At 39.2% G+C, this 15,481-nt stretch overlaps 1 protein-coding gene across 10 annotated transcripts in view; it reads right to left on the reverse strand.

Moving 5' to 3' along the window:
• The window catches only part of PEX7 (peroxisomal biogenesis factor 7), a 91,412-nt gene extending 78,868 nt beyond the window's left edge, over window positions 1-12,544 (reverse strand). For 8 of the 10 annotated variants that reach the window (XR_014267299.1, XR_014267300.1, XR_014267301.1 and 5 more), the window contains exons 1-5: window positions 12,297-12,544; window positions 10,314-10,371; window positions 9,288-9,438; window positions 494-571; window positions 1-109 (exon numbers count right to left, since the gene is read on the reverse strand). Coding sequence is in view for 5 of the 10 variants with exons in the window: in XM_082474887.1 (XP_082331013.1) it covers window positions 1-109; window positions 494-571; window positions 9,288-9,438; window positions 10,314-10,371; window positions 12,297-12,426 (526 nt within the window). In the remaining 5 variants the exon portion in view is untranslated. Of the gene's footprint in view, window positions 110-493; window positions 572-9,287; window positions 9,439-10,313; window positions 10,410-11,994; window positions 12,276-12,296 lie in introns of those variants that run through there. The other 2 variants (XR_014267302.1, XR_014267303.1) reach the window with 2 other exon arrangements.
• Window positions 12,545-15,481: the final 2,937 nt, after the last annotated feature.

The following is a 15,481-nucleotide window of genomic DNA, read 5'->3' on the forward strand; positions in this document are numbered from 1 at the left end:
CTGAGGCTGAAGCAAAGCAACCAGGGATGTGGGGCGACCAGATCGTGCTATAAATGACACTTTCATGGCCTCTAAAGGTGCACAGAGACTTTCCAACAGTTGGATCCCACTACAAATAAATGAATAGATCAATTACTTAACAGAGGCAAATTCATTATGCTTTATATATACAATATATATGATATACCATATATATGTATTTATATACACACACAATATACATATATATCTCAAGGATTTCTTTAAAGTCTATTTTTATATAAAGCAAGATGGTATTTAAGGGGCCAAAATAATCCACACTGAGCTAATTATTAGTTTATAGCTAGAAGATCAGAAAATTTTAAATTCTAATAAATGCTTTAGTATATTTTTTGAAAAGAAAATTAACTGCCTAACTGAAAAGCAATAGAAGTATGTTCCAGAAAAGAAAAAACTTCAGTGGAAGCTTTGAGGAAGGGAATATTTGGTTTTAAATACAGTAATGCTGACATACCAGTTTGATAGTTTGATCCCATGAGCCAGACACCACAAGCTGTTCACATCTGGTTTGACTCCAGTCAACACTGTACACCTAAAAACATTTTAAAGTGTCATTTAGAATGCAAAAGAGCATCAAGTTCGATATTACATTTATCTGTTTGTAACAGTGATAGCCAGTTAGAACAACTAATTCACTTCATTGAAACATTAAATAAAGTCCTACAAATCTCAGTATGGTGTCTGAGAAAGGGAAAGGTCATCTTTGTCCGTTCCTCCAGCCTTACCCTTAACAGATAAGACTCCATTCTACTTTAGCAGGATCCTACAGAATATTTCCAAAACCTTCTTCACTAAAACAAATTATACATATTTTTAAACCTACCAACAAATCACTGTTTGCAGCACCCTGAAGAAATGTCAGAGCAGATTAGAAAGTTAGTCATCTAAAAAAGCTTGCCAGGTCAATGTTTATCAGAAAGCATTAAAATTCAATTAATATCCCTTTCTGGCCTTTCTTTGAAAAAGCTTAGCGGAATGACGTGATACTTTCAGATCTCTTGGTAAACAGCTTTAGTTATCCAATGCTGCTCTCAGTAAACCATCTCAAATGAATTATATGAAAACTTATGGAAATACTTTTAATTCTGTTATTTGATATAACAGATTATATACAGGTCACTACTGGAAGCTAAGTTCAACCAAATATGTGTATAATTAAACTTTACAAAAGTAGTCCTGCCATGGACCTGAGTATGCCATTAAATGTGATCAGCCAGCAGGTTATTTTGAATCTAAAAACTCTACCATATTTATGCAGGAAGCACGACTGTCTGGGGTTTGTTGTGGCTTAAGTATGGATTCCCTGTTCTCTACTGCCTAGTGCTATGCCTAGCCATGTTGGAACCTGAGTTTAAAACAAAAAAATAATTAGTAATACCGATTATGTCCTTACTTAAAACTTTGATATTTTGTTCATCGTAGATTTTTCTTACATTAATTTTGATTTTTAAAATACTGCATTAAGAGATTATTTATCTTGACTACTGAGCTTTTGGGGCCCCCTTAAATTATGTACTTAAATTATGTACTAAGGTGAGTGTTTCACCACCCAGTTCTGGCCCTGCTGCGGCCCATATTCTTGCACAAGAGAGAAAAGCAGTTGGAACACTAAAGAAATCATGATCCAGCAACAGAGAGTAGCTCATAAAGTATACAGAAGGGTCAGCAAAATCCAAAGTGCTGCTGCAGCCATCTGTCAGTTATGGATGGAAAAAGATAGGCTCGGAAGCAATCAGGGAAGAGCTTGAGACCAAAAGAGGCTGATTTTACCCTCTAGGCCAGGGCTCAGCAAGTTTCTTCTGTAAAGGGCCATATAAATATTTTAGGCCTTAAATATTTATATAATAAATATATTAATATATTTATTATATTCATAATAAATATATTATGGGCCATTTGGTCTCTGTCACAACTACTAAACTCAGCCTTGTAGAGCACAAAGTAGCCATAGATGATACTTAATAAACGGGCATGGCTGTGTTCCAATAAAACTTTACAAATCAGACAGCGGGCTGGATTTGGCTCTGGCCCACGAGTAGTAACTGGCCAACCCCTGCTCCAAGCTGATGTGAACAGTCAAAAATAACCACAATAGGAAATCTTTACTGAGCACCTACTGTTTGCCAGATGTTGTCATAAGCACTTTACATATTTTATCTCATTTCATCTTCACTTCTGTGAAGTAGATACCGTGCCAAGGCCCAAAGAGGTTAAGTAACTTGTCCAAATTCCCACAGCTAGTAAGCTGCAGAGCTGAAGTCTGAACCTGGGCAGCCTAATCGCAGAGTCCACCTTTAATCATGATGCTAGGCAGTCTCTACAATATGTTGCATGAAGGCACTTTAAAATGGAACTTTTCAGTGACCTTGGACTGTGATATTATGGAAATAAAACCCTGCCCTTGTTGGTATCACCCTTCACTGGAGCTCCATTTGGGCCCAGACTGATTCCATTTTGTTTTCATGAATTATCCGTACCCATATTAAAGCCCCTACCTATCTATCCACTTGGTGAACCCCCGCTCACCTGTCAAGACTCAGCCCCTTTAAATCTTCTGTGAAGTAAGCCTCCTCTGATGAACCCCTCGAGCATCGAGGAGTCAGATGCTTCCTTCTGTGCACTCCGACAGCATCTTACACCTACTCCTAGTTCAGCATTTACCATGTTTTACTAAATTTAGTGTTAAATAACTGCCATACCTGCTATATTTTAGAAGAACCATCATAAACAAAACCATCTTGTTTATGCTCATTGCAATATAATAGGCACTCAAGAAACTGAGTTAAAATGATTTAACCAACCAAATTTATCTCCACAACCTGCGCTGTTGCTAAGTAGTTATAAAGAGCTACTGTTTTCATTTTAGAGGATAACTGAACAAATACAATTAAAAGATAACATCATTAGCTCAGACTCCTCTACTTCTACACATTTCCAACATGACAGAGGACTTGAAACCTGACAACTTCTCACCTTTTAAAACTGCAAGAGCCTCCGTGGGCTCAGAGAGAACCCAGCCCCAATGAGAACAAAAGACACGACGTAAGAAAACTATGCTGATACCAGGGCTGCTGCCAGCTCTTCTATGTGACTCATAACAAAGTGGCAAGCATCAGGGTCTAGGACAAAATCAAGCATAGGATATACATGGTGAGGTTAAAAATGGGATAAAAAAGAAGGAAATAGGGCTTCCTTGGTGGCGCAGTGGTTGAGAATCTGCCTGCTAATGCAGGGGACATGGGTTCGAGCCCTGGTCTGGGAAGATCCCACATGTCGCGGAGCAACTAGGCCCGTGAGCCACAACTACTGAGCCTGCGCGTCTGGAGCCTGTGCTCCGCAACGAGAGAGGCCACGATAGTGAGAGGCCCGCGCACCGCGATGAAGAGTGGCCCCCGCTTGCCGCAACTAGAGAAAGCCCGTGCACAGAAACGAAGACCCAACACAGCCAAAAATAATAAATAAATAAATAAATACCACTTCTGTGCAACGACTCCCACATTTCTATTTTTAAAAAAAAAAAAAAAAGGAAATAAAGGTGACTCAATCAATACACACTTTTTGTTTGTTTGTTTTACTGTGTTTAATATACTAGGACATGGGAAAGAAACTAACAGTATAAGCCAGGATATTGAGTTTAAAACACAAAAACCAAAACTGTAGACCATAAATACAAAAGCTGGTGGGATGGAAAATTCAGCTTGATGCCCAGAAGAGAGGTATCCTAGCAGGGCCCTGAGGGCTGGCTAAAATGTCAATAGCAGAAAGCAGAGGTGAAAATAGTGACCAGAAACTCCCCCAAAGGCATAAATGGGGACATAAAGCACCCTAGGGACTAGGACTAGTGAACAACTGCAAGACAACACCAAGGTTCTGTGCCTCAGAACTGTCAGTGACGGTGGCATTAACAAAACCGGAAGACTGGAGGAAGGGAGATAATGTGTAATTTTAGACACAGTGCGTTTGAGGTGACAGCCTGACAGTCAAGTGGAAATGTCTAGGAAGAACAGGGTTTGGGCATTAACCTCAAGCCCTGAAAAAAGTTTACAACCAGAGAGATGTTTGGGAGACAGCTGTAAAGGGATGATTAGATTCCATTATCCCAACCTCAAGTCAAATAACTATTCAATACATATTTATTAAGCACTTACTATGAACAAGGCATGTGGGAGGGAGAGTATAGGGTTAGACAAGACAGATAAAGCCCCAGCCTTCATGGGTCTTATACTTTAGCAAGGGAAGATAGGCTGTAAGCATAAATACACAATTTCAGGTTGTGATTTTTTAAAAACTACTAAGAAAAATAATGTAAAGTAAGAAGACTAGAAAATAATAACAAGGGCAGGAGACTAGAAAGCACATCTCACATTAGTCTACTCTTAGACCTTTTCCCTATTCCCAATTCCCCCCTGCACTCCCACTCAAATAGTGGACACGGGAAATATAAAAAGAAGAGAGATCTGCAGCTATGCTTTAAAAGCAGGGTCCTCTAAAGGCTTATCTTAATGAAATTACTCTTGGTAGTGGTGAAGAAAATTAATTGGGAAACTACACAAAGAAAAAAGAAAAACACTGAAGAATATTTTGTGCTGCTTTATGAAATCTGAACTTCATCAGAACCACAGTTTGAGGAGGACAAATTTTATTACTGAATCCAATTCCCAAAGAGCTCATTTTTAATCTATTGTACAGTGTTGCCCTTTTTAAGTTGGTCTGTTTAATTAAAAATCATCAAATAAAAACTGTGTCCAGAATGTTCATACTTATCTGTATCAATACAAAGGAAAGGGACACTGACTTTTAATTACTGAGCGATTAGAAAGGGCTACGTATTTCTTTTAATGTGAAACTTAAATTTTTTTTCATTATAGATATTTTAAAATGCACATAAGAGTAGAGAGAATAGCATAATAAATCCCCAGGTATCCATCACATACCTTCCATAATTATCAATATTTTACCCATCCTGTTTCATCTGTTCCATTACTTACTGGAGTATTTTAACATCGGACCATTTCACTCACAAATACTTCAGGAGAAAGAATGTTTTCACCTTTTACATGAGCACAAGGCCATTTTCACATCTTAGATTAACAACAGTTCCTTAACATCATCTAATACTCAGTCCATGTTCATATTTCCCTGATTGTCTCAGAAACATCCTTTTATAGTTGGTTTATCTGAATAGGATCCAAACAAAATCCATATTTTATACTTAGCTGTTATGTCTCTTAAGTTATTTCTAATCTAGGAAAGTTCCCTTTCCCACCTTGGTTCAGGTCCCCCTACCCCACCAATGACATTTACTTGTTGAAGAAACAAAGTTGTTGGTCCTATGGAATGTTCTAAATACATTCTGGATTTGGCTAATTGTTTCCTCATGGTGGTGTTCAACTTTTTCCTCTACCCTTCCTATTTTCTTTAAATTGGCAGTTAGATCTAGAGGCTTGATTTGATTCAGTTCAATCTATTTTTTAGCTTCCTATTGTATTAGGAGGTGTTTAATTTCTGGTTGATCCACTTTCAGTGATCCTAGGATTGTTCATAAGATGGATCACTCTTAAATTAATGGTTTTAGCATCCACAGATAACCCTTGCCTAGGGTCATTATTTCATTAGGGGCTACTAAATGGTGATTTTCTAATTCTATTATTCCTTCTACATTTACTAGGTAGAATTCTATTACAAGAAAATTTCCGCACCAACGATTTGATTACCCCACAGTGAAATTCATACAGGAAAAGCAGGATAAATGCCTTGATTCTTTACCTTTATTTATAAATTCATGATCAAAAACTTTAAATGTATCAAATATCTTTTAAAAATTTTCAGCAAACTGATAAGCCTCATTATTTGACAATGAAGACAAATTTTAACTATTTTTAAAAACTGTAATAAGAACACTGAGAATTAGATGCTGAAATAAATATTAAACTGAGTCTGTCATCTTAAAGTCACTTTTAACTCACTCTCAACAGCACAGTGCTATAAGCCATGAAGTCAGAAACAAAATTCTCAATTACTCTCTTTTTTCTCCTTCTTGCTGAACTTTTAAAAATTTTCTTATTCTTCCATTCTTATTATATATTCAGCAGCAGGCTAAGCTGAAGGCATTTTATGGGGCTCAAAAGACATAATGGCCTCTGCAGTTAAATAATACAGAGAAGAATCCGATTCCTGCTTTGATGCTAAGTTTAGAAGCCATGCAAAGGGAAACTTTCCATGTTTTTCTTTCTTTCATTTCACCAGGACCTTTATTCCTTAAGGCCTAAAATATATCTAGGTCTTGGAATTTTCCTTTTTGCTTCAGTAACTACTTATCTGACTATCTGAAAACTGACTGTTGGACTTTATTCAACACTATTTGTTGAATATTCAACAAATATTTATTAGCTCCTCAAAACTCTATTTGACCTTAAATCAATCCTTTTAAGTGTTTCTGCATATTTGGTGTCAGAGACAAACTTTAGATAAATGCTGTATTTCTCTTTAATGAAAAATGCCAAGTATTTGGGATTATAATACTGAGTTTTAGATTGATCACCAGAAATTCTTTCTCTTAACAATCTCATGGAGGACAACCTTTCTGAGGGTCCTACAGTTCTCTACTCGTCACCCGGCTTGGTGTGGTTCGACTTTTACTAACAATCGTGAGAAAGACAAGAAGTAATACTGTGGCACATAGTGATGGGGACTCCCCAACCACCAATCTCCCTTTCTCCTTGCTCACAGAACCCCAGTTTTGCCCTTCAGGGAAAGCTCTGTCCTTTCCTCATCCTAGGGGTGAATCTTACTTAGATGAAAGTACGAGTGGTGACTTGCTTCCCTCACAAATGACAGAGTTACGACCGGGCACGTGATGAGACGATAACTGGAACTATACGGAGCGTTAGAAGAAGGAAACCCACTGCGGAGAGCAGAGTGGAAAGGCAGTAGAAACCTGGGCATCTGACGACACTGCCAAGCCTAAGTGAAACAAACCTGGACCCATTCCCAGCTCCATATCCTTGGTTATGTGAAATAAAAAACTCAGATCGTTGAAAGCACTTTTAGTTTGGTTTTCTCTTAGGGTAACAGCCAAGGCATCTAACTGATACAAAATGCTTATCAAAAATTGCATTTGAAAAGAAAATGAGGAAGGACAACCTAGAACAACAGTCTGAAAAAACAAACTATAAAATAAGTCTTCAGTTCAAAAAACCAGTTACATAATTATAGAATGATGTACACCACTGGTTTAACAGTAGTACAAAGATCTTTACGAGTGGACTGAAAGTAACCCAGCACTACAACGTGGCTGAGGAAAATGCACAGCCACGTTAGGTAATATTATTAGAACTAGAGGCTCAAGATCATGGTGGCGAAGTCATATAAAGCTCAGCACTAATAAACACATTTCTGGAATAAATTAGGTTTACAACATTAAAAGCAACACTGTAAAACAAGAGATTACCCAAAGGAGTTTACCAGGAGGGTGAAAGATATAGAGACCATGTAACCTGAGGACAGGTCAAAGGAATTACAAATGTACAGTCTGGAAGAGGGAAGACTTACAGGGGGGCATGACAGCTATTTTCAAGGATTCTCCTGGAAAAGAGGGACTGGACTTAGTCTCACCATGTCAGAGAAAGGAATCTGAAGCAACAGTTCGTTGATATTGAAGGTAGATTTAGGCCTAAGAGAGCAATTATCTAACCAACAGAGCAATCAAAAAGTCAAATAAGTTATCACATGAGATAGTGAAATTCACTTTCACTGAGCTGAAGTAAAGACTGCGTGACCATCACACGGCACATTCTCGAACAGTATTTTCCAGAGTAGTAGCAGTACAAACACCATTGGTTGTACAAGAGATGATTTTAACTAGTACACACATTTTATTTTATTCGTTATATATTTATTTTACCATACATGAAATAAATGTACATACTAAGCTATCAATTCCATGGTTTCATGAATATGTGCTGTTTTAGAATAAGTGAAATAACTATGTAAAGTTCATTTAAAGAAAAACATTAAATCAGTATCTACCATTTAACAAAACTGGATATATTATTTTATGATTTGTTAGCTACAGCCCTAGAATTTATATAGATAACCAATACAAGGCCCAAAGATTTAAGAAAAAGAAAGAAAACTTTTGAGAGGAAAAATATTTTTAAAAAAGAAAGAAAAACATTAAGTTAATCATAATATAAGTGGTATAAGAAAATGGCAAAAATCATGAAGGTACCACAAAAATGTCTGAATTTTGGACATGCTGCTTTGTGGGGATTTTTGCATTGAACATGCTGAAACTAAAGCTCCTCCTTTACCAAAGTTGTCTTGGTATTCAGTGGTTCTATGAAAACACGATCATTTATAACTACATTTATTCAAAGAGCCTCCTTTACAATAAAATGGAGGAACTAAAATTTTCTATTATTTTCAGTCAGATCTTAGAGATACTCATTTTTAATAGCTAGAACTATAAAAATGATGTGTAGAATCCTCACATAACCAGTCTATTATTACAAAAGACTAACATTCTTGCACCTAATAAGCATTTACTGAGGTCTTTCCATGAGCCAGGCACAAATCTGAAAGTAAATTTGCAAGTTTTCATTTGAAGCATCTATTGCTACCTTGAGAAAATTCTTAAAACATTTAAGGTAAAACACCAAAAGAGAATGTCTTTACCATCATGTTCATGAAAAGTATATATGTACTTTAATATGACTGAAGGCCAAACTATTCTCTATGCTACCCATACACACACACAATATCTAGCACATGTAAGAGATTTAGTTTTTAAACTTCTTCGGTAAGCTCTGCCTTATAGTCAGTATTTCAAGCTCTTGCTTCAATATATTCTGAAAATCCTTAGGAATCACAGTGACGTCCTAAAGGCAATCTTATGATGTCTCTGTGAAAAGTCCACTTACCTCTATCTTAAGGCAGCGTATGGAGACATATCCTTCCTTACAGCGTAAAGAAAGCGATGTGCCTCTGGAGGAAACGGTGCCCCAGTACACTTCCTACCGGAGGCGTTTTTACTGACTAACGAGAAGCCTGACCTTTTCTTCTTTCCCAGCTCCTTAGGCTAAAAGGTACTTTATGTTTGAATAATCAAATAACAAGTGACATCTAACATGCACAAGAAACACTAAAGCCTAAACTTCTTGTCCCCTGAAGACATTTCCCCATGTTTCCACCCCCAAATGGATTTCAACCAAAGAAAAACAATCAGCCCAGAAAGAGTCCCTTCCTACCTCCTGAGTGTGCTCCTTGTAGACCTGCAGTGGCCCTGCGGCTCTGGCGGTGTCCCAGAGCTGTAACGAGCCATCACCACTACAGGTGACCAGGATGTGCTCATTGTTCTCACTCCAGGTCACGTCAAACAAACCATCGTTCCAGTCAAAGCTACACCAGGGAAATTAAAACAAAAAAAATCTAGTTACATAGGCAGCTGAACATAAAATAACAATCATTGTTTTTTTTTACGGTTTATCACCTATTTTAACACCCATTATCTCACATGGTCTTCACAAATATGGGAGATTCGTAGAGCAGGCACTTTGCCAGATTCAGAAACAACTTCAGAGAGCTTAAAAGAACAGCCCAGTCATACAGCCAGAAACCTGCACAGCTAGGTTGAAATCAGGGCTCCCAACTAGAAATATGGCACCATTTACATGAGGACACGCTGCCACACCCGGGTGCTCACTGCTTTCTGTGTTTCATAGGAGGGAAGAACAAGCACTTGAAAATACTAATTTCCATCAATAATTTCAAGGTTTCCCAAAACCTTTCACCTGAGCTATCAGCAGGTAGTTATTTTCTGAGGGAATTTCCTTTCCTTTCTCCACCCTTGACTAACTCTGATGGAGACGTTAATGAGTCTAACAGTCACACAGACAAGACAGGCATGGAAAGAAGAAAGGGAAAGAAGCGATAATCCACAAAATGGATAATTAGTTCCTGAATGAGTAAAGCTAAAGTACGTTAAGAAGAAAGCAAAGACAGGAATGTCAAACAGTATACCAACTAGCTCCCATTTTTTTTATGTTTAAGTTTTACAATTTATAAGTGAATACTAAGAGACAAGAGCTTTAGAAGAAAAGTGACATAATCACAAGTTCATGGCAAAAATAAGCTCTATCCTATGCAAATCCTGAAGGTTCTTTTATACTGCAAATTAAAACATCTTATTGATCACAAAGATTCAAAACTAATTCTATTAACGTCTTAAAAGCAACAGAGAACACATATAAGTTTAATAGTTCGAGTCATCTTACCTTCTAAAAAGCCTAAGCCCAGATTCATTTTGATCCAGTATTAGCAGGGTTCCACAGCCTAAGGAGAAAAATGCTGAGGTCATGCTGTTGAACCTGCTGGGGGACCATGTCAAGGCAAAGAGGTATCAAGTACTGAGTACCTAATTTTATAGTCACAAATTTCAAGTTACTTGAGGCCATGTATACAAAATGATCAGGACTCTGTCTCTCTCTCTACATTGTGCTCTCTCTCTCTACATTGTGCTTAATTAAATATTAAGCTTACCATCTCACCTATGCTTGGAATCCAGACACAGCTCTAACAGGGGACAGATATTTAAGTGCATACTCTATGGCCAGGCAGGATGACAGGCACACAAACCTCCCAAACAGGTGTTATCATCCCTATTTACAGGTGAGAAACCTCAGGCTAACAGACCCCAGGGATTGTGTACCTTCTACATCACACTGCCTTCACAATAAATCTACAATACATTCTGGGACTTCCCTGGTGGCACACTGGTTAAGAATCTCCCTGCCAGTGCAGGGGACATTGGTTCGATCCCTGGTCCAGGAAGATCCCACATGCCACGGAACAACTAAGCCCATGCACCACAACTACTGAGCCTGCGCTCTAGAGCCGGCAAGCCACAACTACCGAGCCCGTGCACCTAGAGCCCATGCTCCACAAGAGAAGCCACCGCAATGAGAAGCCTGTGCACCACAACAAAGAGTAGCCCCCTCTCGGTGCAACTAAAGAAAACCCGCGCAGAGCAACGAAGACCCAACGCAGCCAAAAATAAATAAATAAATAAATTTATTTTTAAAATAAAATAAATAAAGAGTACTGGTTCCATACTTTAAAAAATAAAATAAATTCAGCATGGAATTTTAAAACAAAATGCCTAGTGGAACTTACCACGTACTCGGTGGTAAAATGCTGAACACAACATATCATTATCTACCAAAGAGGAATTATTTTACTAAAGGATCAGCATATTTTAAAAGTTATATTTGTTATTGAGTTGAAGGAAAAAAAACTATTAAACATGACTGACTTAAAAAAACGTATCAATTCCTCTTAAGGCGTTTTTTTAAGGATCTAATTTAAAATATCATTACAAACTCACGAGTCTTCAACCTAAACGGTAGGCAAGTATTGTAAACCTGAATTTGCAACCATTAAAAGCTAATGGTGAAAATATTAAGGCAAATATTTCTCTCCCTCTCAGTTTTAGAAATCACTAAATCACTGTAGCACCCAACAAAAAATACTGTCCAGAGCTGACATTATGCAGTGAATTTTTTCATAGACCTTCAGTGCGTACACAACAGCTACGAGATGAATTAAAAGAAAGCCCGTAAGTCAAGAATAGAACCCCGCCTTTCAACCTAGTCCAGGACCAGAAACCATTAACCTGAACCTTTTAACTGCCTGCAAATGTTTGTATTCCTCCGGAGACAAGAAAAAGCGAGAAAAGCACGTGATCGATTTCGTGTCGGCACTCGCGGGGAAACGCCTGGCGTCTGCTCAGGAGCATTCTCAAGACGCACAGCCGGAACGCAGCCTGTGGGGAATGTGGTCCAATTAGCGGGTACTGGGGTGACCCTGCAGACCGTCTTCCAAGGGCTGTTGGTCCCGTCGGACCGGTAGAAGGGGCCCCACACCGGTTCAGCCCGCTCTCCGCAGGGCCACGTGTACCTGGAGGGGTGTGTGTCACTAGGGGCGACGGTGTCGGTGCGCTCTAAGGCATAAGGACTAGGGGCTCTAGGCATCTTCCACACGCTACTTCCGCACTGTAACTGGAAAAGGTGATGGACTCGATTCTAAACCAACTCCCCACACTGGACAAAGGCGGTCAGAGAGCCAGGCGTTCCTCTGCTTCCCCCGGTGTTCTTTTCTGGCGCCGTCTACTGTCGGAAGTGCTTTTGGACCACCAGAGGGAGCTGGAGCTCGGCTGGAACCCGCCCCCGCCCCGGCGGCTCAGCGCGGCCCGGCCTCACCCGCGATGCCGTAGTGCTGCGCGGTGGCGCAGGCCAGGCGGCCCGGCAAGTACGGGGAAAACTCGGCGGCATAGCCGTGGCGGCCGGGCACCCGCAGCGACCGCACCGCTCCGCCACGCGCCGCGCTCATCCCGCCCGCCGCCTGCGTGCCTCGCCGCCCCAGCCGCCGAAGCCCTTCCGAGTTGGAGGCGGACGGTCCGGACTCGCTAAGAGAATTAGAGATCCTAGCAGCTGAGACGGAAGTGAGGACACCGGGTGCCCTGAATGCTAGGTTTCGATTGGTCCGCAAAGGAAAGGGAATTGACTCTGACGGAGGCCATTTTTGTCTTGGGCAAAACAGATGCTTGGCGCCCGCTGTGACGAAGTAGATGTGAGGGCAGTATTTCTAGAGTTAAGTGGTGATTCTGACACCTTTTGTTTTTGCCTATCAGCCTCCACTGCGGGCTATCTTGTTTTTATTAATTTATTGACCTTTTGAAAGACTGGCATCAGGAAATGTGGCTGATGATTACAAAATGAGACAAGTTACAGCAAAGTCTGAAACCATGCTGCGAGTCCAAAAGGCAATTGAGCGCCGTGTAGCCCGAGGTAAATTGAAGCAAAGTTAAATCAGCGGTAGTCAAGCTAAGGAAAAAGACATCGTAAGAAACTCACTTAAAAAATGTTTTTAATTCTTCCTATATTTATTGTATGGTAGTAAGTGCTCAGATGCCAGAGCTGAAAACGAAGGCTCCTTCATCCATTCAAATATTTACCAGGCATATACCATGTAGAGGGTGGCCATATATTGCTTATCTAACAAACAAGACCCTTTTGAGAGTAAAAGAGAGTGCAGTTAATAATTGAGCCAGGTCAACAGGTACAAACCTAGTCATATGGCCACTTTATACACCAAGTACAGTGCTAGGCACTGGGGATTCAAATGCAATAAGATATAGTTTGTGTCATCAGTTAAGTGTAATCAAAAAACTGTAGGTGCCATGAGAAATATATAGGGGCTATTTTTAAAAGGAATTGTCAGTGCTGGAAGATGGGGGATGGGAGAAAAACCTTCAGAAAGCAAGTAATGTTTGTGTAAATGATGATAAGGTTTTCTTTAAATAGACAAGGAGATGTAGGTCATTATAGGAGCAGGAATAACAGGAGACCTAAAACAGCATGACCCATAGGAGATTGTGGCTGCCAGGTATCAGCCTGCCCAGATGAAAGGGGTATGGTGAAGAGTACTGGACGGAGAGACTAGAATATTGTATTGGTTCATGAAGAGTCTTGTGTGCAATATCAAGGGAATCTGACTTCTACTGTAATGTAAACAATGGGGAACCATCAAAGTTTTCTAATGTGAGAAATTAGATGACCAAGTTTTCATTTTAAAAGATCTTCTGGCAACACAAAACTGGAGAACAGAGATTGGAAATGGGGAGGCCAGTTAAGACTTTAGCAATAATTCAAGCAAAAGATAAGAATTTAAACAAAGATTATGGTAATGGGAGTGAAAAGAGTCACGCTCTACAGTATTGTGAGATTTACCCCTAGGAGGCCAGCCAGTTTCTCACAGTAAATATCAGGAAAAAACCACTTTGTGCTTCCTGCAGGGGGAAGAGAAAAGGAACCATTTTGAAATAAGCTAGTGCATTCTGTTCTTCTTAACAAGGCCTGGTCTCAGAGAAAACTAGTTAACCAAGGCCTAACCTAGTAGGATATTTTCAGAGCCTAACTAACCTGAAAGTTCCCTTGTGCCCGTTTTCAATCAAACCCACCCCTACCCCCTGATCCACCAGTGACCTGGTTTTTCCTGTTAAGGACTGCCTGAAATTCCAGTACTAGAAATGTATTCCCCGTGAGTTTTTTAACTGATTATTTGAAGATTCCTCTTTTAAAGGCAAGCAGGCTATAGGACAAGGAATACTGAGGTTCAATCTCAATTTGCCCTTTACTTTTCAGTAATATACTTTCCCTAGATTCTTGTTTCTTCCTATGTAAAAAGGAAAGGTTTCAACTGAATCAATCATTTCTAGCAAGGAGGTCTTGAAAACTATAACAGGATTAGATAAACTAATCTAAATATTTCACAAGCCAAACAGGAATTGCACATTTATAATTCTGCATCAAAGCCCATCCTGAAATTCTAATTTTCTTTGTTTTTAGGCTGAGATTATATGAATGCAGTGTGGTTACACTCATTCTCTAATGTTGATATTAACTTCTGATTGATTGCTTATGAAATCGTAATGTTTCTGGAGCTCATGGAGGAAAAAACTTTGAAAAGGTTTATAGATACTGAACAGGTTGATCTCTAAGGTTCTGTGCAGCCAAGAGGATTGAGGAATGTAGTTGCTGGCTGTCATGCACACCTTATTGGGATAATTGAAAACTATGAATGGTAGTTAGATAAAAACTATTGTATCCATTTGTGTCCCAAATTTGATGACTGTACTGTAGCTACATAGGAGAATGCCCTTATTCTTAGGAAATACTTAGGAAGTAATACGAGGGGAATTATAAAAGGATAACTCTTCAAATGGTGCAGAAAAAATAAATAATATAGACAGGCACAGTAGAGAGAAAGATAAAACAAGTGTGGTTTAAAATGTTAAAAATTTGGTAGTCTGGGTAAAACATATATGGGCACTTCAAGTATTAGTCTTATAATTTTTCTGTAAGTTTGAAATTATTACAATTAAAAGGTTTTCTTAAGTATATGATTAAAGATTTTACTAATTCAGACTTTTCTTTGTCCAATTAGTTTGAATTAGTAAGAAATGGCTCTAATTTGTTAAGTAACACCTGGGGGCCTGTGAAAAATTCCTATACTGATGCCCACATAGTCCCTATGGGTGAATCACATACCAGAAATGTCTGTTGTGTGATTCTGCCAGGACTTCTGACTTCTATCGATTTGAGAGCGTATGTCTGAGAAGAAAAACAGAAGTTTCCTCCTACTTAAGTCTAGAATGAAGCACAGCTAATCAAGTGGAAATGTCAATGGGGAAATCCAGGCCAACTATAATTCCCATCATGAGTAAGTGGCATAAAGACTCAGAATATGGTGACCTAGAGCTGACCTCAGGGAGGAATCACAGTCAGATCAGGATTGCTCATTTCCAGGATTCTTTGTAAGGTTGACTCGACAATTCATAAATCTTACCATTTACAATGAACACAAACCTAGGTCACTATATACA

The sequence above is a fragment of the Balaenoptera physalus genome (assembly GCF_965194825.1).
Source record: "Balaenoptera physalus genome assembly, chromosome: 9".
Lineage (NCBI taxonomy): Eukaryota > Metazoa > Chordata > Mammalia > Artiodactyla > Balaenopteridae > Balaenoptera > Balaenoptera physalus.